Consider the following 24,004-nt stretch of genomic DNA (forward strand, 5'->3'; position numbering starts at 1 on the left):
TCATTTCTCAGCCTCTGCAGGTCCCACTGCAGAGAAGGTGGCTTTCAGGAGGCCTTCCGGGCCCTTGCGGTGACTTAGAATAGAATGAGTTGGAAGGGACCTTGGAGGTCTTCTAGTCCAACCCCCTGCTCAGGCAGGAGACCCTGTAATATTTCAGACAAACAGTTGTCCAATCTCTTATTTAAAACCTCCAGTGTTGGAGCATTCACAACTTCTGGAGGCAAGTTGTTCCACTGATTAATTGTTCTCACTGTCAGGAAATTTCTCCTCGGTTCTAAGTTGCTTCTCTCCTTGATTAGTTTCCACCCATTGCTTCTTGTTCTACCCTCAGGTGACTTGGAGAATAGTTTGACTCCCTCTTCTTTGTGGCAACCCCTGAGATATTGAAAGACTGCTACCATGTCTCCTCTAGTCCTTCTTTTCATTAAACTAGACATACCCAGTTCCTGCAGCCATTCTTCATATGTTTTAGCCTCCAGTCCTCTAATCATCTTTGTTGCTCTTCTCTGCACTCTTTCTAGAGTCTCCACATCTTTTCTACATCGTGGTGACCAAAACTGAATGCAGTATTCCAAGTGTGGCCTTACCAAGGCTTTATAAAGTGGTATTAACACTTCACGTGATCTTGATTCTATTCCTCTGTTTATGCAGCCTAGAACTGTGTTGGCTTTTTTGGCAGCTGCTGCACACGGCTGGCTCCCATTTAAATTATTATCCACTAGGACTCCAAGATCCCTCTCACAGTTACTGTTGTTGAGCTAGTTACCACCTATACTATACCTTTAAGGCAGTGTTTCCCAAACTTGGCCACTTTAAGACTTGTGGACTTCAACTCCCAGAATTCTCCAGCTAGCTCTTCTGGCTGGAGAACTCTGGGAGTTGAAGTCCACAAGTCTTAAAGTTGCCAAGTTTGGGAACCACTGCTTTAAGGGATGGCTTGCCTCTCCTTGGAAGTCAGAAGTGTCCTGATTGGAGACTTGAACAAGCCAAAGGGTAATTGCCAGACAGGATGACCAACTCAACTAGGCTAATGGGTTTGTTAATTTTGAATTTTGTTAAATGTTAGTTAAGGTCCATTTTAATTTAAGGAATGAGTATTCTGTAGCAGTGATGGGCTTAAGCCTATGATTCTATGATTTAAAACCTGGCCCAGGTGGGCAGAATGGAGCTATGGCCTTCTTTCAATAGAAGATAATATCTAAGTGAGGGTTAAACTGTGGAGTTCTTGGTGCTGTCTGAGTTCGATTGTTGGCTTGTGGACTTTCAATACCAGACTTTTCAGTACTAAAAAGGGAGTGGGATTTGCCCTTTGTTTAAGTATAATATCTTGGCTTGTCACTGTTAGTAGGGGTGTTGTTTACTCCTTGGTAGTTCCTTGATTAGGCTGTTGTTTACTCCTCAATTGTTTTTCTGAGTTGGTAGTTCCTTGATTAGGGCATTGTTTACCACTTGATGGTGTGTCTGGTCTTAATCCCTGCTTATCTCATTGTTGATTTCTAGTGAGGAAACGTCCTGGTCTTTTTATTGTCCGTTTTGAATGCTGTGAAAATGTTGTTTATCTCTAAGTGCCTGTTGATGGCTGATTTGTCTAAGGGCCAAGTTTCCACAAATTCCTTATCAATTTTTGGATTTAGCTTTAGTCTGCTTATAATTGACCTGTTGAAATGATGATTGAGTCTGAGACTCAATCATCTGTCCATATGCTGGGAGATTAAGGAGTTTTCATCATGCCTTCTGACTGCTAGTTGGTTCTCATGGATGCATTTCGTTAGTCTTCTGTGTGTCTGTCCTACATACTGGCTGTTAGTCCTGATTTACTTCCTGGACTCCTGGGTCTTTTGATTTACTTAAGATGTTTGGGAGAACTTCGATTGGTTTGTGTGGATTCGTTGGATTGTGAGACCTTCTTGGCAAGCTAGTCTGCTAAGTGCCCCCTTATATTAAGATTCATGAAATGAGGGTAGGAATTCAGCCACAAAACATTTTCTGGGGATGGGCTGCTACGTCTTTACCAAAGACACAATTTCAATCCATGGCTGCAGGCCTGACATACTTCTGAATATAGTCTTGCATCAGTAATTTATTTATTTATAAAATTTTAAAATTTATAAATTTAGAGCTGAGGTCAGGAGTGTGTTTCAGCAGGCACTACTGCCAGTTCGCTCATGTACACGCTGTGGGCGCACACTTGATGCATGCTGTGCACCTGCACTGTGCAATTAAAATTGTTCTGTGCATGCGCAGAACTGAAAAACAGGATGGCGGTGCCTATGGTGCTGCCCAGAGAACCGGTTTGGGGGCATGGCAGGCCTGGGTCGCTGCCGGTTCCAGCACCAAACCACTACTAGTTCGACCAAACCAGTCTGAATTGCTAGGAATCCACCACTGGCTAAATGATTGAGAAATGAACTGGGATTTGAAATAAGCGTAGAGGAAAAAAAAACGTAAGTGAAACCCAAAGAATAAAATAGCTAAGCTGAGAATCGTGGTGGCGCAGTGGTTAAAATGTGGTACTGCAGGCTACTTCTGCTGCCTGCCAGCTGCCTGCAATCTGGCAGTTCGAATCTCAACAGGCTTAAGGTTGACTCAGCCTTCCATCCTTCCGAGGTGGGTCAAATGAGGATCCAGATTGTTGGGGGCAAGAGGCTAATTCTGTAAACCGCTTAGAGAGGGCTGTAAAAGCACTATGAAGCGGTATATAAGGGCTATAAGTGCTATAAAATGCCCTTTAAGGTAACTGGAATGCCTTTATTTAGCCACTTTGTTGGCTTAGGGAAATAGCTCGTTAGATTTGCCTTTCCATTGACTCATTGGCTTTTTGTAACTAGATATAATAATCTTTGCACCTGGTTTTGTTTACATGAAGCTTGGAGGTAGGCATTTTTTTCAAAACAAGGACGGAGTTAGTTTCATCCTTCGAGAACATTCAGTAGCCATGGGGGGGAAAATCACCACCCCATAATGCTTATGGATTCAAAGCCAATAGCATCGATTTTCCATACAGTAACTCTCCATTGTTCTACAGTAAATAGCAATAGCAATAGCAGTTAGACTTATATACCGCTTCATAGGGCTTTCAGCCCTCTCTAAGCGGTTTACAGAGTCAACATATTGCCCCCAACAATCCGGGTCCTCATTTTACCCACCTCGGAAGGATGGAAGGCTGAGTCAACCCTGAGCCGGTGAGATTTGAACTGCCGAACTGCAGAACTGCAGTGAGCTGAAGTAGCCTGCAGTGCTGCATTTAACCACTGCGCCACCTCGGCTCTTGGTCAAGGTCAAGGTAAAAAGGTTGCCCTTGCACATATGTGCTAGCTGTTCCCGACTCAAGGGGGCAGTGCTCATCTCCGTTTCAAAGCCGAAGATCCAGCGCTGTCCAAAGACATCTCCGTGGTCATGTGGCCAGCATGACTAAATGCTGAAGGCGTACGGAACACTGTTACCTTCCCACCAAAGGTGGTTCCTATTTTTTCTACTTGCATTGTTACATGAATTTGAACTGCTGGGTTGGCAGAAGCCAAATAACAGGAGCTCACTCCGTTATGCGGCACTAGGGATTCGATCTGCCGAACTGCCAACCTTTCTGATTTACAAGCTCAGCGTCTTAGCCACTGAGCCACCACATCCCCTTGTTCTACAGTAGAGACTTCCATGTAGAGGATTAACAAACAAATCGCAAATATTTACATTTTTTTGAATAGACAAATGTAACCCAAAGGTTGATCGTGTTCAAGCTTGCAGCTATAATAAGCATTTTTATAACATCCTCTCTTGTTTTAGTCTTCAGAACTTCAACTTTTCACCTGGAAAATCTGGGGCTTGAAATGAACTCTTTGTAAATAGTTAGAACTGAAGTATTTCCAAAATATAATATACTGTTAGTTTTGGATCAAAGATGTATCTCATACCAGTATTTCATTCTTTTATATTTTATTCCACAAGAACTATGTTTCTTTATTTCTGTTTAGACAAGTATTTATTTAAGGAGGGATTGTGAGATATATGAATTTGCTTCCTCCCTCTTACTGGAGACAGACGTAGCTTTTTAGAACAGTAGAGTTTATTATTCATTTATTTTGCCGCACTGCGTTTGAGTGGCATCTAGCAAAAATAAGGATTAAAAAAATCATGGAAAACAACAGAAAAGCATGAAACAACATCAGTCATAATATGTCAATGAAGCAATACAAGTAATACTCTTTTCCCAGAAGCAAGTTGTCATTTCTCTCTTGTGTATTTTGTGAGTTAAATGGTGGTTTGTATTTGTGGAAGCAAGTTAACTCTTTGGGCGTAACAATTGCCTTTTGTTGTTGTTATTGCTTGTTTGTTTTTTGTTATTGTTTTTAAAAGATCACTAATCTGGTTCTTGTAATTCAAGATTTTTATTTGTTTATCAATAGCAATAGCAGTAGGACTTATATACCGCTTCATAGGGCTTTCAGCCCTCTCTAAGCGGTTTACAGAGTCAGCATATCGCCCCCACAATCTGGGTCCTCATTTCACCCACCTCGGAAGGATGGAAGGCTGAGTCAACCTTGAGCCGGTGAGATTTGAACCACTGAACTGCAGATAGCAGTCAGCTGAAGTGGCCTGCAGTACTGCACTCTAACCACTGCGCCACCTCAGCTCAAAATATTAAATATAGAAATACAAATAAATATGAAAATAATGGAAAAATAGAGGTGGAAAGGGGGAAGAGGAAAAAGTGTAAGGGAAAGGGGGAAAGTAGAATGAAAACATTGGCTGCTTTTGGCGTAGTTGTTGTTGTTGTTAGTTGCAAAGTGGTGTCCGACCCATTGTGACCTCACGTACAACGTTCCTCCAGGCCTTCCTGTCCTCTACCATCCTCTGGAGTCAGTTTAAACTCAAGGCGACTGCTTCAGTGACTCCATCCAGCCACCTCATTCTCTGCTGTCCCTTTCTTCCTTTGCCCTCCATCGTTCCCAGTATTAAGCTCTTCTCCAGTGAGTCAGTAGAATAAGGTAATAACATACAACCTCAACTTCTTATTTTTTCATAATAATATATACTGATCGTTTTTAAACCCCACCCTAACCCAAACCTATCTAATCAGTAAAAGAGAAAATCAAAGTTTCATTTTTCCCCACCACAAGCACAAAGCCCAGAAATGGTTTCCAAATAGAAGCAAAATTAATTGTATTATTTTCTTAAATGAAAGCAGTCCATTTAGTCAGCAGCACTATCAACTCCGTCAACTTTTGCAGCCATTTGTCCATTGTGGGAATCAAAATATCTGTTTTTGTGCGTAAATAGCAATAGCAGTTAGACTTATATACCGCTTCATAGGGCTTTCAGCCCCCTCTAAGCGGTTTACAGAGTCAGCATATCGCCCCCACAGTCTGGGTCCTCATTTCACCCACCTCGGAAGGATGGAAGGCTGAGTCAACCTTGAGCCGGTGCGATTTGAACCGCCGAACTGCAGATAGCAGTCAGCTGAAGTGGCCTGCAGTACTGCACTCTAACCACTGCGCCACCTCAGCTCTTTCTTGCATATATAACATCAAAGTGAAAGAGCTGGTTCCTCTACTGTAAACAGAAGCCTTTAAGAAAGACAGCACAAACAATAAAAATCTAATAACTCTGGGTGTAGAAAACCATAGATCAGGCGTGACAAACTCAAGGCTCGTGGGCCGGTTGCAGCCCGTGGAGTGCTTAAATCTGGCCCACGGGGCTGGCCTGGAAATATCAAATCCCGCAGTGCCTCTGGCAGCTAAAATGGGCTGCGTATGGCCCCTCACGCCACATTTTCACTCTCCATGGCTTCCTGCCTCTGCCGGCTGAAAATGGGCTAGGAAATGATCCGTTTTTCAGCCCATTTTTGGCCAGCAGAATGCTGCAGGAGGCCATGGAGGAGGAAAATGAGATTCAGGAGGGCCACATGCCTTGTTTTGGCCAGCTTAAGGAGGCATCTGTCCCACCCCCTGCCCCTCCCTCCCACCAGCCCATAAAGAACTACAATGCTGATCCGGCCCACTGTTCTGACCGAAGCTTCCCAAGAGCATGAAGCAAACTCCTTGTCCCGACAAAACCCCCTTTTATTAATTGACTATGAATTCTGCTCATTCACATCCAGCAAAGTCTTTCAAGGGAGGATTTATAGTCACAGACCTTATCTAGCTTGGAGAGCTGCCAGGCCGATATCTGCAAAACTTGGCAAGGAGCCTCGGAGAGTCACGAACCAATTAAGTGAACTAATTGTCTCCTGCAAACTCCACTCCCCTTTCGCTCCTCTTTTATTTTCTCTGGGAGGGGCCATTCATCGTCCACCTGTGGCCTCCCAAGTTTTCCCCTGTTCTTTAGCTGCTCCCTTCGTCTCGCAACTCTGCGCATGCGCACACTGGGAACAGGCTCCGGCTGTTCGTCTGTCTCACTGCTGTCTGACTCCGAAGGCAGCTGATAACTAGCATACGGCTCTGGCCCCCTCTCTGCCTCCGACACAGAGCCCTCGTCAGAGTCTTCCCCAGACTCCAGGACTGGCCCAGGTTCCTCCCCAATCTCATCACTGTCTGAATCTGCTGCCAGCTCCGCTGGTGGGCCACAACCAGTGGTGGGTTTCAAAAATTGTTTGAACCTACTCTGTGGGTGTGGCTTGCCACCCATGTGACCGGATGGGAGTGGCTTGCTGCCCATGTGACCGGATATGAAGATGCCGACAACACTTGCCAGAACCACCTTAAATTACCTCACACACAGCACTGGCATGCATAAGAATATGATGTAAATTTGTTTTTTAAAAGGCATCTTTGGTTTGCGTTAAAACAACTTCAACACACGCAATGTTCTGATTGCACCACAAACGCAGTAGTCATCCTTACCTTTCACAGAGGCACTGAGTTTTATAAATATGAGCATGATAGTGTAGAATAATTCTATCCAAGGACCAGTGGTGGGTTTCAAAAAATTTTGGAACCTCTTCTGTAGGTGTGGCCTGCTTTCCGGGTTCACTGGTGGAACCTCTTCTAACTGGTTCGGTAGATTTGATGAACCGGTTCTACCGAATAGGTGCGAACTGGTAGGAACCCACCTCTGGCCACAACACACTTTTATTGCCTGCTCAAGCATTGGAGATGTGGGTTGCATTTTTCAAAAGCAACCTGAACATCTTTCAAGGAAGCAGGAAGTTGGGGAACTTTATATCAGTTGATTCAAAGGTAGGCTCTCCTACGTATGTCTATGGAGATTCTCAGTCATCCAGGTCCATGGTTGTGCCTCCAGGACTGGCCCATGTTCCTCCCCAACCTCCTCACTCTCCGAATCTGCTGCCAGCTCCACTGGCAGGCCACAACACCCTTGAAGAAGTCCAGTTTGACACCCCTGCCATAGATCATCTCCCTTCCTCCCCTGTTTCAGTCGATGATGGGTGGTGGGTCATTCCACTTCTTCTCTTTCTGCAGGACTTCATCGCGAACTGCCAGCTGCTAAGGACTTCCTCGGTCTTCTCTAAATGTCATCATCTGGTGGACCCCGAAAACTTCATCGGCCTCTGTGAAGAAGACATGTGCCGATGTGCTCAGGATAGAGATTGCCACTGCCCAGTTTTTCTGGAGTATGCTCGAAACTGTGCCCGGCAAGGGGTGATCTTGAAAGGTTGGCCAGCCAGTAGCTCCTGCAGTAAGTTTTCTGGATTTACGTTCTTGGATGGTGATGGGTTTGCTAGTTCTAGATTCAACATTGCATATATTGCCCTTATATGGGGCAAGGACTGTGAGCTCTCAGTGCAGTATTGCAGAATTCTACAAGCGTAGGTATTGAGCCGAGGTGGCGCAGTGGTTAGGGTGCAGTACTGCAGGCCACTTTAGCTGACGGTGATCTGCAGTTCAGTGGTTCAAATCTCACCGGTTCAAGGTCGACTCAGCCTTCCATCCTTCTGAGGTGGGTGAAATGAGAACCCGGACTGTGGGGGCAAGTTGCTGACTCAATTTGCTAAAAAATCTGTAAACCGCTTAGAGAGGGCTGAAAGCCCTATGAAGCGGTATATAAGTCTAATAAATAAATAAATAAATAAATTGAGGGGCCCATAAGTGACATCTAAAAGGAACACGGTGGCTCAGGGGCTAAGACGCTGAGCTTGTCTATCAGAAAGGTCGGCAGTTCAGTGGTTCAAATCCCTAGCGCCCGTAACGGAGTGAGCTACCATGACTTGTCCCAGCTTCTGCCAACCTAGCAGTTCGAAAGCATGTTAAAAAATGCAAGTAGAAAAATAGGGACCACCTTTGGAGGGAAGGTAACAGCATTCCATGCACCTTCAGCATTTAGTCATGCCGGCCACATGACCACGGAGACGTCTTTGGACAGCGCTAGCTCTTCGGCTTTGAAACGGAGATGAGCACCACCCCCTAGAGTCGGGAACGACTAGCACATATGTGTGAGGGGATCCTTTACCTTTACCTTTAGCTATCGTAAGGTCAGTAACAAAGGGACCAAGATAATATAAGGAAGAGGCATATTTTTGCTTTATTGATGAGAGCAAGGTCAACACGGAGCATATTAAGGCTAATGTTTTTTTCCCCCAGAACACTTGTTTATTATCTTGAGAAATGTTTGCAATGTACAAGCAAACCCTTCTCGAAAAAAAAATTAGAATAATTCAGAGGAACAAAGGAAGTGGCCAGATAATCTATTTTCTGATTTTTACAACAAAGTTAGAGTAGCCGAACCAGAGATAAAAAGAAAGATAGCTGCGTTCAAAACTGGAAACCAAACCCTGAAACATTTGAGACAAGCAAGCTACCTCATTGGCTTAGCTAAAAATATTAGATTATGTTGTTAATGATTATAGGATATATAATATCATCTTTGGAAGAACCCGATAGGGAAAGGGGAAATCTTTTTTTTTTAAAAATAAATATTTTTATTAGTAAAAAAAAAATACAACAACCAATAACTGGTAAAAAACAGTACAACATTCACTGTTTCGCTTTACATTTGACTGCGTTTCAAGACGTTCCCATAATATCAAAATCCTTATAGACATCAGAGGTTAGATATCTTCTCTCCTCCGTCCCTCTTTCCTTCCCTTGTTTCTTCTTTCCCACTCCCCTTCCTTCCCTCCCTCCTTCTCTCCTTCCCTCCTTCCTTCCCTCCTTTCTTTTCCTATCCTACCTTTCCTTCCCTCTCTCTTTCCTCTCTTCTTCCCCCCTCCTTCTCTCATATCTTCCCTCCCTCCTTTCCTCCTTCCCTCCTTCCTTTCTCTTCTCTTAAGTTCCCTCCTTTCTTCCCTCCTTCCCTCCTTCCTATCTACTCTCCTTCTCTCCTTCCTTCCCTCCCTCTTGCCCTCCTTGCTTCCCTGCCTTCTTTCCTCTCTCCTTCCTATCCCATTTTCTTCTCTTTCTTCTCACCTTTCCACCTCTCCCTTCCCTTCTCTCCTTTCTCTTCCTCCTTTTTTAACCTTCCGCCCCTTCTTCTTAGTTAATCTTAAAATATTGCGAAGGCTAATGTAATGTTATGGGATGCGGTGGCTCATTGGCTAAGACGCTGAGCTTGTCGATCAGAAAGATTGGCAGTTTGGTGGTTCGAATCCCTAGCGCTGAATAACAGAGTGAGCTCCCGTTACTTGTCTCAGCTTCTGCCAACCTAGCAGTTCAAAAGCACGTAAAAAATGCAAGTAGAAAAATAGGGAACAACTTTGGTGGGAAGGTAACAGCGTTCCATCGTTGAGTCATGCCGGCCACATGACCACGGAGACGTCTTCGGACAGCGCTGGCTCTTTGGCTTTGAAACGGAAATGAGCACCGCCCCCTAGAGTAGGAAATGATTAGCCCATATGTGCGAGCAGAACCTTTACCTTTGCCTAGTAGGAAGTTTCTCCTCAATTTCAGGTTGATGATGCCTGCAAGGTTCATTTCTCTCTCTTCCACCTTTTCAGGACCAAGATGTCCACGTGGCTTGGAGTACCATGAGTGCACCTCCCCTTGTGCCAAGACCTGCCAGAGCCTGAATATCAACGAAGTGTGTCCGGAGCTGTGCGTTGATGGTTGCAGCTGCCCTGGTAAAATCTATTTACAAGCGTTTGTGTACAGCAGAAATCATGGTGTTTCCCGTTTTACTCGGCTGAGAGAAGGAAACCACTGTCCCTTTTGAATGTTTGCGAGTATTTATTTATCCCCCCCTGCATGTCCTCTCAAAGGGCCACTTTTTCATTAAAAAAAAGAAAGTGGGGGGGAAAGGGATTAGGCACATTCCATCATTAACTGGCGGATTCTGGCTTATGGAATGCTGCATTCAGTTTTGGTCACCCCGATGTAGAAAAGATGTGGAGACTCTAGAAAGAGTGCAGAGAAGAGCAACCAAGATGATTAGGGGACTGGAGGCTAAAACATATGAGGAACGGTTGCAGGAACTGGGTATGTCTAGTTGAATGAAAAGGAGGACTAGGGGAAACAGGATAGCATTGTTCCGATATCTCAGGGGTTGCCACAAAGAAGAGGGAGTCAAACTATTCTCCAAAGCACCTGAGGGCAGAACAAGAAGCAATGGGTGGAAACTAATCAAGGAGAGAAGCAACTTAGAACTAAGGAGAAATTTCCTGACAGTGAGAACAATTAACCAGTGGAACAATTTGCCTCCAGAAGTTGTGAATGCCCCAACACTGGAAGTCTTTAAGAAGATGTTGGATAACCATTTGTCTGAAGTGGTATAGGGTTTCCTGCCTAGGCAGGGGGTTGGACTAGAAGACCTCCAAGGTCCCTTCCAACTCTGCTATTGTATTATTGTATTAAATCCAGTTGCCTCCTGAAAAAGCACCTTTGGGACAACCATGACTTGAATGACTGAGAATCTTTACGGACTTTTAGCTATGCAATGTGGGAGGAACATCCTTCGAATGGTGTGGGAGTATAAACAGATTCCCCCCCACCCCCCAAAAAAATCCCATAATAATTGTAGACTACAGGAACCATTTGCACCACTCAGGTGACCTTAAGGACACAGATAAACCTCCAAGTGGCCTCAAGGACCCTCTAAAAGGATGCAAATGTCCAGCTGTCTGCAAGGAGTATAAATCCTTCCATTCCCTACTATTCTCTCAGAGCTGAAGAAGCTTCTTGGGTGAGAAGCAAACCGTCTTCACGGTAAAACCAGGAAGTCCAGTTGCCTCCATAAAAAAAGGAACCTTTGGGACAATCAGGGCCTGGACGGCTGAGAATCTTCACAGACTCTCTAGAAAAATCCGCCTGCAGAACATCAGCCAGAGAATAAGACGACCAAACTTTGCTTCTCTTTGCTACTTCTGAGTGGCGTCTTTTTCTCCTTTCCTCCATTCGCAACAAAATCTCTCAGAAATAATCCAGAATCTGCCAGATAATGCTGGAATGTGCCTAATCCCTTTCTCCCCCTTCCCTTTTTTAAATGAAAGAGTGGTCCTTTGAGAAAACAACATGCAGGGGGGATAAATAAACATTTGAAATTTGGGATGAAGACCCTTGGAATGGTGTGGGAGGAGGAATGGATTTCCAGAGGAAAACAAATTGCAGACTACAGGAACCATTAAGCACCACTCAGGTGACCCTGAGGACACTGATAAACCTCCAAGTGGCCTCAACGACCCTCTGAAAGTCTAAAAGGATGCAAATGACCAGCTATCTGCAAGGAATGTAGATCCTTCCATTCCCCACCATCCAGTCAGAGCTGAAGAAGCTTCTTGCAGAAGCAAAAGGAAAAAGAAGGAAATCCAGTTGCCTCCTGAAAAAGCACCTTTGGGACTTTTTCTGGAGGGGGTTTGAACTGAGGGTGGTGGGGCTTTCGATTCTTCAGGGGGGGGGGCTGTGTCACATGGCGCCTCTGCTGAGTTGGGAGAAATCAGGCCTGGTGGCTACAGGCGCTTCGTGCATGGCGCTGAGGTATTTGCTCTGAGGCGTTTCTGGCACCATCCATCACCCAAGCTTCTCTGTGACCTTGGATGAACTGAATGTGTGGAGGAGAGTGGAATCTACAGTCCTGTCGTTATGCAGCCCCGGGGCGGGGGGGGGGGACAGGCAGGCCCCTGCACTTCACAAAATTCACAATTACCTGCCCCCACCCCCCAAAAAAATCTCAAAATGACTTTTCCATAGTTTTTATGTTGTGGCTTTATGTCCTAAACTACAGTGAGGAAGTGGGGTGGTAGTGAGTTTTTAAGTCTTGGAGGATCCGGGCGCATCCATCCGAGTTGGTTCCTGGACTTTAGAAGAGGCTTCAGCCGGTTTTGCAAAATGTACATTTTTTTTTGCAAAAAATTACTCCGCAGAACTGAAATTGAAACCAATCTTTCTTCCTCCCTCCCTCCCCCTTTAACTCCCTCCTGCCCTCCTCCACTTTCTTTCCTTTCTGTCCCTTCCTTACTTCCTCTCTCCTTCTCTCCCTCCATTCTTTCTTCCTCTCTCCTTTCCTTCTTTCTTTTTCTTCCTTCCTTCCTCTCTACCTCCCTCCGTCCTTCTCTCCCTTCTCTGTCTCCCTTCCTCCCTCCTTCCTTCCTCTCCCTCTCTCCCTTCCTCTCTCCTTCCCTCTCTCCATTCTTCCTTCCTCTCTCCTTCTTTCCTTTCTTTTTCTTCCTTCCTTCCTCCCTCCCTAACTCCCTCCTGCCCTCCTCCACTTTCCTTCCTTTCTCTCCCTCCCTTTCTTCCTCTCTCCTTCTCTCCCTCCATTCTTTCTTCCTCTCTCCTTCCCTTCTTTCTTTTTCTTCCTTCCTTTCTCCCTCCCTCCTCCTCCTTCCTTCCTTTCTTTATCTCCCTTCCTTCCTCTCTCCTTCCCTCCCTCCATTCTTCCTTCCCCTCTCCTTTTCTTTCTTTTTCTTCCTTCCTTCCTTCCTTCCTCTCTCCCTCCTCTCCCTTCTCTCTTTCTTCCTTCCTTTCTCCCTCCCTCCTCCTCCTTCCTTTCTCTCCCTCCCTTTCTTTCTCTCTCCTTCCTTCCCTCCCTCCATTCTTTCTTCTTCTCTCCTTCCTTCCTTTCTTTTTCTTCCTTCCTTCCTTGCTTCCTTCCAAACTCCATTCCCTCCCTCCTTCCCTCCATCCATCCCTCCCTCCCACCCTCCCTCCCTCTCTCTCTTTCCTTCTTTCTTTCTTTCTTTCTTTCTTTCTTTCTTTCTTTCTTTCTTTCTTTCTTTCTTTCTTTCTTTTCCAGAGGGAAAGCTCCTAGATGGTGACGTTTGCGTCGATGCCCAGAATTGCTCCTGCATAAATTCTGGCAAGAAATTCCCCCCTGGCTCTTCAGTGTATCAGGACTGCAACTCGTGGTAAGCATAACCCTTGGATGGAATATGAAGAGGACCCTATAAACCATAAGGCAAGGCCAAGTCAGGGACCTTTCAGTTCAGTGTTCTGGGCAAGATGGTGGCCCAAAGGGCACCCAGGAAGCTCACAGGCAGGGACAGGAGAGTGACAGTACTCTCAACCTGCCCTTAACCACCTGGCACTTTAGGTATCTCACTTTAGAACCAGAATGCCAGAATGTCAGAAATAAGAGAGAAGGACCCTCTGTCCATTCATCTATTTCATTGTTTCTCAACCTTGGCAAGTTGAAGATGTCTGGACTTCAACTCCCAGAATTCCCTCAGTCAGCTGGCTGGGGGAACTCTGGGAGTTGAAGTCCAGACATCTTCAACTTGTCTGGGGGAACTCTGGGAGTTGAAGTCCAGACGTCTTCAACTTGTCTGGGGGAATTCTGGGAGTTGAAGTCCAGATGTCTTCAACTTGTCTGGGGGAATTCTGGGAGTTGAAGTCCAGACGTCTTCAACTTGTCTGGGGGAATTCTGGGAGTTGAAGTCCAGACGTCTTCAACTTTTCTGGGGGAATTCTGGGAGTTAAAGTCCAGACGTCTTCAACTTGTCTGGAGGAATTCTGGGAGTTGAAGTCCAGACGTCTTCAACTTGTCTGGGGGAATTCTGGGAGTTGAAGTCCAGACGTCTTCAACTTGTCTGGGGGAATTCTGGGAGTTGAAGTCCAGACATCTTCAACTTGTCTGGGGGAATTCTGGGAGTTGAAGTCCAGATGTCTTCAACTTGACTGGAGGAATTCTGGGAGTTGAAGTCCAGACGTCTTCAACTTGTCTGGGGGAATTCTGGGAGTTGAAGTCCAGACATCTTCAACTTGTCTACAACAAAAACACACATACGTAGCTGCCTTGCACACAAACAGGAACGACATCACCGTGCCCTGGTGTGCCATCATGCAACCTGCACCATTCACACCCCTTTGCAAGTGACAACTGAGCCTCATATGACCTTCCATTGGGTGTCTCGCGTTGACACGGTTGACCCCCGTTGCTTTCGGTCTACTTCCCTTTGGTGTGAGCTGCAGAGGGGAGGGAAATGCCTTCCCATTGCAGAACTGAGAAGGGGCGAGGAGAGGAGGCGGGCTGGGCGAGAGTTTCTGGGCGTTCCAATTGGTCAGCTGGAGGGGAAAGGAGGGGCGATGTGAATAGCTCTTTGTCTGCTTGTATGTTAAGGTTGGCAGGAATCACAAGGATTGTGGGTTGCCAAGGCATTGAGAATAAGCAGGGGGTGTTGAGTTGGTGATGTGAAATGCCCATGATTTAGAAAGACAGGATTTCTTGTCCATCGTGAATCTTGGCATTTTCTGAGCCTGATTTTTTTTTCTTGCCAGGGTTTCATGACCAGCTTAGGTGGCACCATTTGTGCAGAAGGAGAGGGCTGTTTATCCATCGTAGCTTGCCCTGACAGTCTCGGTGCCTTGGTTGGGGTGGGGTTTCTTCCTTGAATAGTTCCTGATTAAAACATTGGGTTCCCCCCAGTGGTGGGTTTCAAAAATTGTTCGAACCTACTCTGTGGGTGTGGCCTCCTTTGTGGGAGTGGCTTGCCGCCCATGTGACCGGATGGGAGTGGCTTGCCACCCATGTGACCGGATATGAAGATGCCGATGACACTTGTCAGAACCACCTTAAATTACCTCACACACAGCACTGGCCTGCATAAGAATATGATGTAAACTTGTTTTTTAAAAGGCATCTGTGGTTTGCGTTAAAACAACTTCAACACACGCAATGTTCTGATTGCACCACAAGCGCAGTAGTCATCCTTACCTTTCCCAGAGGCACTGAGTTTTATAAATATGAGCATGATAGTGTAGAATAATCATATCCAAGGACCAGTGATGGGTTTCAAAAAAGTTTGGAACCTCTTCTGTAGGTGTGGCCTGCTTTCCGGGTCCACTGGTGGAACCTCTTCTAACCGGTTCGGTAGATTTGACGAACCGGTTCTACCGAATAGGTGCAAACTTGTAGGAGCCCACCTCTGGTTCCCCCTCCCATAATTGTTTACCTGGTGCTGTAATGAAATGCAGATAATTGAAATCAGTCAGAGCCAAACATACAAGGGTTAAGGCAATGCAATTGAAGTCAGTGCACCTGAATACAATAGCACTTAGACTTATATACCACTTTACAGTGCTTTACAGCCTTTGCTAAGCGGTTTACAGAGTCAGCATATTGCCCCCAATGATTTGGGTCCTCATTTGAGGATGGAAAGGTGGCTCAGGGGCTAAGACGCTGAGCTCGTCGATCAGAAAAGGTCGGCAATTCAGCGGTTCGAATCCCTAGCGCCGCATAACCGAGTGAGCTCCCGTGACTTGTCCCAGCTTCTGCTAATCTAGCAGTTCGAAAGCATGTAAAAAATGCAAGTAGAAAAATAGGAACCACCTTTGGTGGGAAGGGAACAGCGCTTCCGTGCGCCTCCGTGTGCTTTCGGCGTTTAGTCATGCCGGCCACACGACCACGGTGATGTTTTCTGACAGTGCTGGCTCTTCGGTTTAGAAACAGAGATGAGCATTGCCCCCTAGAGTCAGGAATGACTAGCACGCATGTACGAGGGGAACTTTTACCTGTACCTGTAATTGAGACCTATTAATGCATATTTAAGTTTTATTGTAAGGAACGTTTAACGGTTCGAATCCCTAGCGCCGCATAATGGAGTGAGCTCCCGTTACTTGTATTCCCATTCCTAACAGATAAATCTTTTATTTTCTAGCATTTGCAGGCATGGTGCGTGGGTGTGCAACAATCAGCCCTGTCCAGGTATGTTGGTTCCGGAACATTCAGTGTGTGAATTGTTGTTTATTCCCATTATATATAGGCTTCCGTTATATTCTGACTTTTGTCTTCCTCAAACTGTGCATTCAGAATCTTGTCAGAAGTCATTTGCTTTTCTCCTGTTTTCATAGTCAAGAGAGAAAGAGCACTTAGACTTATATACCGCTTCATATTGCTTTGCAGACCTCTCTAAGCGCTTTACAGAGTCAGCCTCTTGCCCCCAACAATCTTGGTCCTCATTTGACCCACCTCGGAAGGATGGAAGGATGGGTCAGTCTTGAGCCAGTCAGAATCGAACTGCTGGCAGAATTAGCCCTCAATACTGCATTGTGACCACTGTGTCAGAAGGAAGGAGAATGAGGAAGGAAGGAAGGAAGGAAGGAAGGAAGGAATAGCAATAGCACGTAGACCTATATACCACTTTATAGTGCTTCACAGCCCTCTCTAAGCAGTTTACAGAGTCAGCCTCTTGCCCCCAAGAATCTGGGTCCTCATTTTACTGACCTGAGAAGGATGGAAGTCTAAGTTTACCTTGAGCCTGTTGAGATTCAAACTGCCAGATGGCAGGCAGCCGGCAGCCAGCAGAAGCAGCCTGCAGTACCGCATTTTAACCACTGCGCCACCACGATTCTCAGCTTAGCTATTCTATTCTTTGGGTTTCGGTTTTTCCCCCCCTCTAAGATTATTTCAAATCCCAATCCAGCATTGGCCCCAGTTCATTTCTCAACCATTTTTTGTTGGGGGGTTCAGGCCCAGCTGCAGAAGAGGAAAGCAGAGATAACCGGCTCTGCAAATCCTTTTTCCGTTGCAGTGGGAGAGCACAGTCTGGGTTCAACAGGCGATATTGAAAGTCAACCTAAGCCCGTGGCAATCTGAAGTGATACATCAGGAGTGTCCAACTTTGGCATCTTTAAGACCTGTGGACTTCAACTCCCAGAATTCCCCAGCCGGCCATGCTGGGAGTTGAAGTCCACTAGTCTTAACGATGCCAAGGTTGGAAACCCCTGGGATATTGCATTGTCCCACCACTCAAGGAAGGGAAGGAAGGGATGCAAGAATTAGGGTATGTCTAATTTAATGAAAAGAAGGACTAGGGGTGACATGATGGCAGGCTTCCAGTATCTAACTGCTGTCCCAAAGAAGAGATATTATCCAAAGCACCAGAAAGCAGAACACAAAAAAAAACACCAATGGATGGAAAGTAATTAATGTAGAAACTTCCTGACAGTTTTAGAACAATTAACCAGTGGAGCAGCTTGCCTTCAGAAGTTGTGAGTACTCCATCACTGGAGGCTTTTAAGAAGAGATTAGACAACAGTTTGTCTGAAATGATATAGCTTGAGCAAGCAGTTGGATTAGAAGACCTCCAACGTCCATTCCAAGTCTTGTTATTTTGTTGTTCTGTTGGACTATGGAGGCAACCAAGATGGTGCTAAAGCTCTTATGAAAAAAAAAACATCAAAGTGTGTTTCCTCTGTGGTCCCTAGATTGAGCTTCGAAGAGCTCCTTCAAGGGGTAGGAGGTGGAGGAGAGAAAGACCACTTCCAATGGATGCCTTATTCCAAACTGCTACTTGTCTAGCAAGAGCTCCCTGGATAAATGAATTTATATTCGACACTGTCCCGCAGCACTGACACAACAGTGGTGGGAATGAAGCATCTAACCCTAGGACTCGGAACAATAGCATGGGAAGGGACCACGGAGATCTTCATAGTCCAATCTATGAGGTAGAGCAAGAACGTGCTACCCCACAAACATTTCTCTCAAGCATAAAATCTGGCCAAGAGATCTTCTGTTATCTCCAAAATTGTGGCAGAGTAAGCACAATCTCTCTCTCTCTCTCTCTCTCTCTCTCTCTCTCTCTCTCTCTCTCTCTCCTCTGTGTGTGTCTCTCTCTGTCTCTCTCTCCCCCCTCTCTCCCCCCCTCTCTGTGTGTCTCTCTCTGTGTGTCTCTCTCTGTGTGATTCTCTCTGTCCCTCTCTTTCTGTCTCTCTGTCTCTGTCTCTGTCTGTCTCTGTCTCTCTCCCTCCTGTGTGTGTGTCTCTCTGTCTCTCTCTCTCCCTCCCCCCTCTCTCTCTGTGTCTCTCTCTGTGTCTCTCTGTGTGTGATTCTCTCTGTCCCTCACTTTCTGTCTCTCTGTCTCTGTCTCTCTCTGTCTCTCTCTCTGTCTCTGTTGCTCTCTGTCTCTCTCGCTCCCTGTGTCTTCCTATGTCTCTCTTCTCTCTGTGTGTCTCTCTCTGTCTTCTCTCTCTCTGTCTCTCTGTCTCTCTCTCTGTATCTCTCTCTGTCTCTGTCGCTCTCTGTCTCTTTCTCTGTGTCTCTGTCTCTTTGTCTCTGTGTATCTCTCTCTGTCTCTGTCTTTCTCTGTTTCTCTCTCTCTCTCGCTCTCTCTCTCTCTCTCTCTCTCTCTCTCTCTCTCTCTCTCTTTCTCTCTTACACACACACACACACACCAGTGGTAGGTTCCGGATTCTGTTCCAACCGCCCCGGCGTCACCCCATACACATGTGCAGTGCGCACGCACACACATGTGGCACGGGCATGCCTTGTAGCTTCAAATGATGCTTCCGCAAGCCTCTGCAATGCTCCAGCTGCTCAGCAGAGCATCGCACAGGCGCTGTACATGCCATGCGCTTGTGCAAAAACGCCGACAGCTTTAAAACACGGTAAGGAGCTGGGGTAGGCGGACCCTCCGGAGCTCCATACCAGAACGGTACTCGGTGCTCCAGGCAGCTCCGGTACGCCCGTACTGGGTCGTATCTCCTGCAACCCACCACTGACACACACACACACACACACACACACACACACACACCGCAACCAACAGCAGAAGGAGTTTTGCTTTGCAGAAGGGTGCGAATTCTCCTCGTTTGTTTACAGTGTTTAAAAAGGCTTCACCACAAAGAGGCAAGAGATGCTCTCAGCAGAACAGAAGCTGAAAGAAAACATTGTGGCCAACTAAATGGGTGGGGGAGGCTCTCTTTCCCTGTCCTCCACTCCACCCCACCCCACCCCACATCATCTGGCAGAATTGTTTGTGGCAAAATTAATGGTTGCCTTTGAAGCAAAAGCTGAAGATTCAGTGAAAGGCTGAAAGGCTCCTAAGAGTAGCGTCCCGCCATCCATTCCTTCCGGGCTCCATCCTTTCGTCCGGAATACCCATCACTTAGGAACATGACGTGTCTGATTTTCAAGGAACCGCAGACGATTAGAGCCATAAAGAGAACCCAATCTTAATTAACCAGTGGAATGGCTTGCTTTCGGAAGGCTCTAAAGAAAGGAGAGGACAGCTTGTTTGTCTGAAAAGGTATAGGGCCTTCTGCTTGAGCAGAGGGTTGGACTAGAAGACCTCCAAGCGCCCTTCGAACCCTGTTATTCGGTTGTTCTGTTAAAAGTCTTCTAGAGATACAGTTTAGCATCCCCAGGGTGTTTGGGGAACAGCTTTTTTTGTGATTTTATTCATGAAGCAAACTTGTTGGATGTAAGTCATCAGAAACTCACGTGGACTGATCTCTCTCTCTCTCTCTCTTTCTCTTTCTCTCTGTGTCTTTCTCTCTGTGTCTTTCTCTCTCTCTCCCTCTCTCTCTTTCCTTCCTTCCTTTCCCTTCCTTCCTTCCTTTCTTCCTTTATTCATTCCTTCCCTCTCCCTCCTTCTCTCTCTTCTTCCCTTCCTTCCTTTCCTTCCTTCTCTTCCTTCCTTTATTCCTTCCTTCCTTTCCCTTCCCCCTCCCTCCCTCTCATTCTTTCTTCCTTCCTTCTTCCTTTCCTTTTTTCTTTCTTTCTTTCTTTCTTTCTTTCTTTCTTTCTTTCTTCCCTTCCTTCCTTCCCCTTCCTTTCTGTTCCTTTCCCTCCCTCCCTTCCCTCCTCCCTTTCCTTTCTTCTTTCCCTTCCTTTCTGTTTTCCTTTATTCATTCCTTCCCTTTCCCCTCCCTCCCTCCATCTCTCTCTCTCTCTCTCTCTCTCTCTCTCTCTCTCTCTCTCTCTCTCTCTTTCTTTCTTTCTTTCTTTTTTAATTTATTTATTTTACTGGAGGTTTTAAAGAAGAGACTGGACAGCCACTTGTCTGGAATAGTATAAGGGGTTGGATTAGAAGACATCCAAGCTCTCTTCTAACTATGTTTTTCTTTCTTTCTTTCTTTCTTTCTTTCTTTCTTTCTTTCTTTCTTTCTTTCTTTCTTTCTTTCATTCATTCATTCATTCATTCATTGTTTCTTTCTTTCATTCTTTCTTCTTTCCTTCCTTCCTTTTCTTTTCTTTCTTCTCTCTTCTTTCTCTCTATCTCTTTCTTTTTTATTAAATGTATTTGTCATCAATCTCACTGTTGAATGACTTTTGGTAGCTTACAATATCCTAAAAACAAGGGTGTTAAAGAATAAAAAATGAACAAAAATTGAGGACACTAGGAACCAGTAGACAAACGGGATGCTTCCAGAAGTTGTAAATGTTCCAATATTGGACGTTTTTAAGAAGATGTTGGATAACCATTTATCTGAAGTGGTGTAGGGTTTCCTGCCTAAGCAGGGGGTTGGACTAGAAGCCCTCCAAGGTCCCTTCCAACTCTGTTATTCTATTCTATTCTAAATAATGACTGGAATGGGGAGTAAAACAACATTAGCTAGCAGTGTTTGCTTAACCTCCTTGCTCAAACACATTTCTCAATAGCAGCTAAGAAACCTTGAAGTGGGAAGGGTCAGACTGAACAAAGAAAGCACACTAATTAAAAACCAACCCCAAAGAATGCAAACCAACTTGAAAGGCAGCCAAAGGCTCTGCTGAATTGAAATAAAAGGTTAAACAAACTAAAAAGGTCATTTGTGACCCTCCTTTGCAAGAGTTTACGAAGTTCTCTGCAAAATTCTTTCAGTTTATTTATCCACCCGAATATGCCTGAATGGAGATGGACTTTAATAAAGGGGAAATATAGACATATTTTGGCCCAATCCTCTGCTCAAGCAGGAGACCCTAGACTTATGTCAATGGAGGTTCTCAGTCATTCTAGGTCATGGTTGTCCCAAAGGTGCTTTTTTCAAGAGGCAACTTGGACTTCCAAGAAGGGATGAGAAGCAAAACATCTTCAAAGAAAAACAACAAAGTCCAAGTTGCCTCTTGAAAAAATCACCTTTGGGAAACCCTAGACTATTTCAGGCAAACAGATATCCAATCTCTTCTTGAAAACCCCAGTGAGGGAGCACCCATAACTTCTGAGAACAATCCGTTCCATTGATTAACTGTTCTCACTATCAGGAAATGTTGCCTTATTTCTAGGTTGGATTTCCCTTTAATGATCTTCCATCTGTTATTCCTTGTCCAGCTGCAGGTGTTTGGAGAATAGGTGGATCACCTCTTCCCTTTGGTAGCCCCTCAAATAATGGAAGACTGCTATCATGTCACCCCTAGTTCTTCTTTTTGTTACCCTAAACATACTTCCTTCCTGCAACCATTCTTCATATGCTTTAGCCTCCGGCCTCTTCATCATCTTTGATGCTCTTCTCCACACTTTTTCTAGAGTCGAAAGATCTGTTTTGTATTGTGTTGACCGAAACTGGATGCAATATTCCAAGTGTGGTCTTCTAAGGCTTTATAAAGTGGCATTAACACTTCACGTGATCTTGAATTTATCCCTCTGTTTATGCAGCCTAGAACTGTGATGGCTTTTTTGGCAGCTGCTAGTGGTTGTCCACTAGGATTCCAAGATCCCTCTCACAGTTACTGTGGTTGAGCCAGTTACCCTAACCCTAACCCTAACCCAAACCCTAACACTAACACTAACACTAACCCTAACCCTAACCCTAACCCTAACCCTAACCCTAACCCTAACCCAAACCCTAACCCTAACCCTAACCCTAACCCTAACCTTAACCCTAACCCTAACCCTAACACTAACACTAACACTAACCCTAACCCTAACCCTATAGCAATAGCAATAGCAGTTAGACTTATATACCGCTTCATAGGGCTTTCAGCCCTCTCTAAGCGGTTTACAGAGTCAGCATATCGCCCCCCCACAGTCTGGGTCCTCATTTCAACCCACCTCGGAAGGATGGAAAGCTGAGTCAACCTTGAGCCGGTGAGATTAGAACCGCCGAACTGCAGATAACAGTCAGCTGAAGTGGCCTGCAGTACTGCACCCTAACCACTGCGCCACCTCGGCTCTAACCCTAACCCTAACCTTAATCCTAACCCTAACATGTCCTATACCTCTGCATTTGGTTTTCCTTGCCTAAGTGTTAGAAGACCTTGGTTTATCTACCACTGAATTCCATTTTGTTGGATCATGTTCTGCGCCTGAGGGCAGAACAAGAAGCAATGGGTGGAAACTAATCCAGGAGAGAAGCAACTTAGAACTGAGGAGAAATTTCCTGACGGTTAGAACTATTAATCAGTGGAACAGAAGTTGCCTCCAGAAATTGTGAATGCTCCAACACTGGAAGTCTTTAAGAAGATGTTGGATAGCCATTTGTCTGAAGTGGTGTAGGGTTTCCTGCCTAAGCAGGGGGTTGGACTAGAAGACCTCCAAGGTCTCTTCCAACTCTGCTATTGTATTGTATCATAGGCCCCAATGCTCAAATCTGTCAAGATCCTTCTGGATCTTAAGATTATCTTCTAAAGTGTTGGCTATTCTCTCCAGTTTAATATCATCTGCAAATTTGATGAGTTCCCTTTCTAACTAAAGATCCTTTTCATGAACCAATTTAGGTGAGGGGGAAAAATGCTGGGCCAGTGAGTTTTCTGATAATGTCATCGAAATCCAAAAAAAGCTTTAGACTTTGTTGTTAGTTGTGAAGTTGTGTCCGATCGCGATCCTCATGGACAACGCTCCTCCAGGCCTTCCTGTCCTCTCCATTTAAGTTCATGCCTACTGCTTCCTTGACTCCATCCAGCCACCTCATTCTCTGTTGTCCCCTTCTTTTGCCCTCCATCGTTCCCAGCATGAGCCTCTTCTCCAGTGAGTCCTTCCTTCTCATTAGGTGGCCAAAGTATTTGAGTTTCCTCTTCAGGATCTGTCCTTCTAAAGAGCAGTCAGGGTTGATCTCCTCTAGGACTGATCGGTTTGATCGCCTTGAAGTCCAAGGGACTCACAGGAGTCTTTTCCAGCACCAGAGTTCAAAGGCCTCCATTCTTTGGCGCTCAGCCTTTCTTATGATCCAACTTTCACAGCCATCCATTGCAACTTGGAAAACCATAGCCTTAGCTATATGCACTTTTGTTGGCAGGGTGATGTCTCTGCTTTTTAGTATGCTGTCTAAATTTGCTATAGCTTTCCTCCCCAGGAAGAAGCCTCTTTTAATTTCTTGGCTGCAGTCCCCATCTGCCGTGATCTTGGAGCTCAGGAAAATAAAATGGGTCACTACTTCCATTTCTTCCCCTTCTATTTGCCAGGAATTGAGAAGGACAGATGCCATGATCTTAAGTTTTCTTAATGTTGAGTTTCAAGCCAACGTTTCCTCTCTCCTTCTTTACCCACATCAAGAGGCTCTTTAGTTCCTCTTCACTTTCTGCCATCAGAGTGGTATCATCTTTAGACTTTAACTGCAAGTAAATACACTCATTTGTTTCAAATCCAGAATACGTTTTATTACTATTATTATGATTTCAGTCAAGGCAGAGATTTTAGTTTAATGGAAAATTGTGGTCTGCAGTTCATTTGCAAGTAAGCCTCTGCAATTTTTTCCCCCCCTAGGAGAGTGTTCCGTCACTGGTCAATCCCACTTCAAAAGTTTTGACAACAAGCATTTCACCTTCAGTGGAGTCTGCCACTACTTGTTTGCTGGAGATTGCGAGGGGAATTCCTTTTCTGTCTTCATTGAGACCGTCCAAGTAAGAGCATCTTTGTTGAAAGAGAAAATGGTGGTGGAAAAATAACTGTGGGTATGTCAGAGTTTGTTGCAGAAAAATCAAATCAAGAAAGCACACATGGATAGCTGATTCAGCTGGATTCATTAACTTATAGCAAGCAATAGTTAGA

General features: G+C 45.3%; 1 protein-coding gene across 1 annotated transcript in view; it reads left to right on the top strand.

Moving 5' to 3' along the window:
* The window catches only part of VWF (von Willebrand factor), a 183,449-nt gene that overhangs the window by 16,787 nt on the left and 142,658 nt on the right, over nucleotides 1–24,004 (top strand). The window contains exons 7-11 of the mRNA XM_087722260.1: nucleotides 7,416–7,632; nucleotides 9,887–10,009; nucleotides 13,117–13,228; nucleotides 15,977–16,023; nucleotides 23,720–23,856. Coding sequence (XP_087578386.1) covers nucleotides 7,416–7,632; nucleotides 9,887–10,009; nucleotides 13,117–13,228; nucleotides 15,977–16,023; nucleotides 23,720–23,856 — 636 coding nt within the window. The remainder of the gene's footprint in view (nucleotides 1–7,415; nucleotides 7,633–9,886; nucleotides 10,010–13,116; nucleotides 13,229–15,976; nucleotides 16,024–23,719; nucleotides 23,857–24,004) is intronic.

Source organism: Thamnophis sirtalis, unplaced genomic scaffold (genome assembly GCF_051295495.1).
Source record: "Thamnophis sirtalis isolate CommonGarterSnake01/CBP01778 unplaced genomic scaffold, rThaSir2_p1.2 scaffold_9, whole genome shotgun sequence".
Lineage (NCBI taxonomy): Eukaryota > Metazoa > Chordata > Lepidosauria > Squamata > Natricidae > Thamnophis > Thamnophis sirtalis.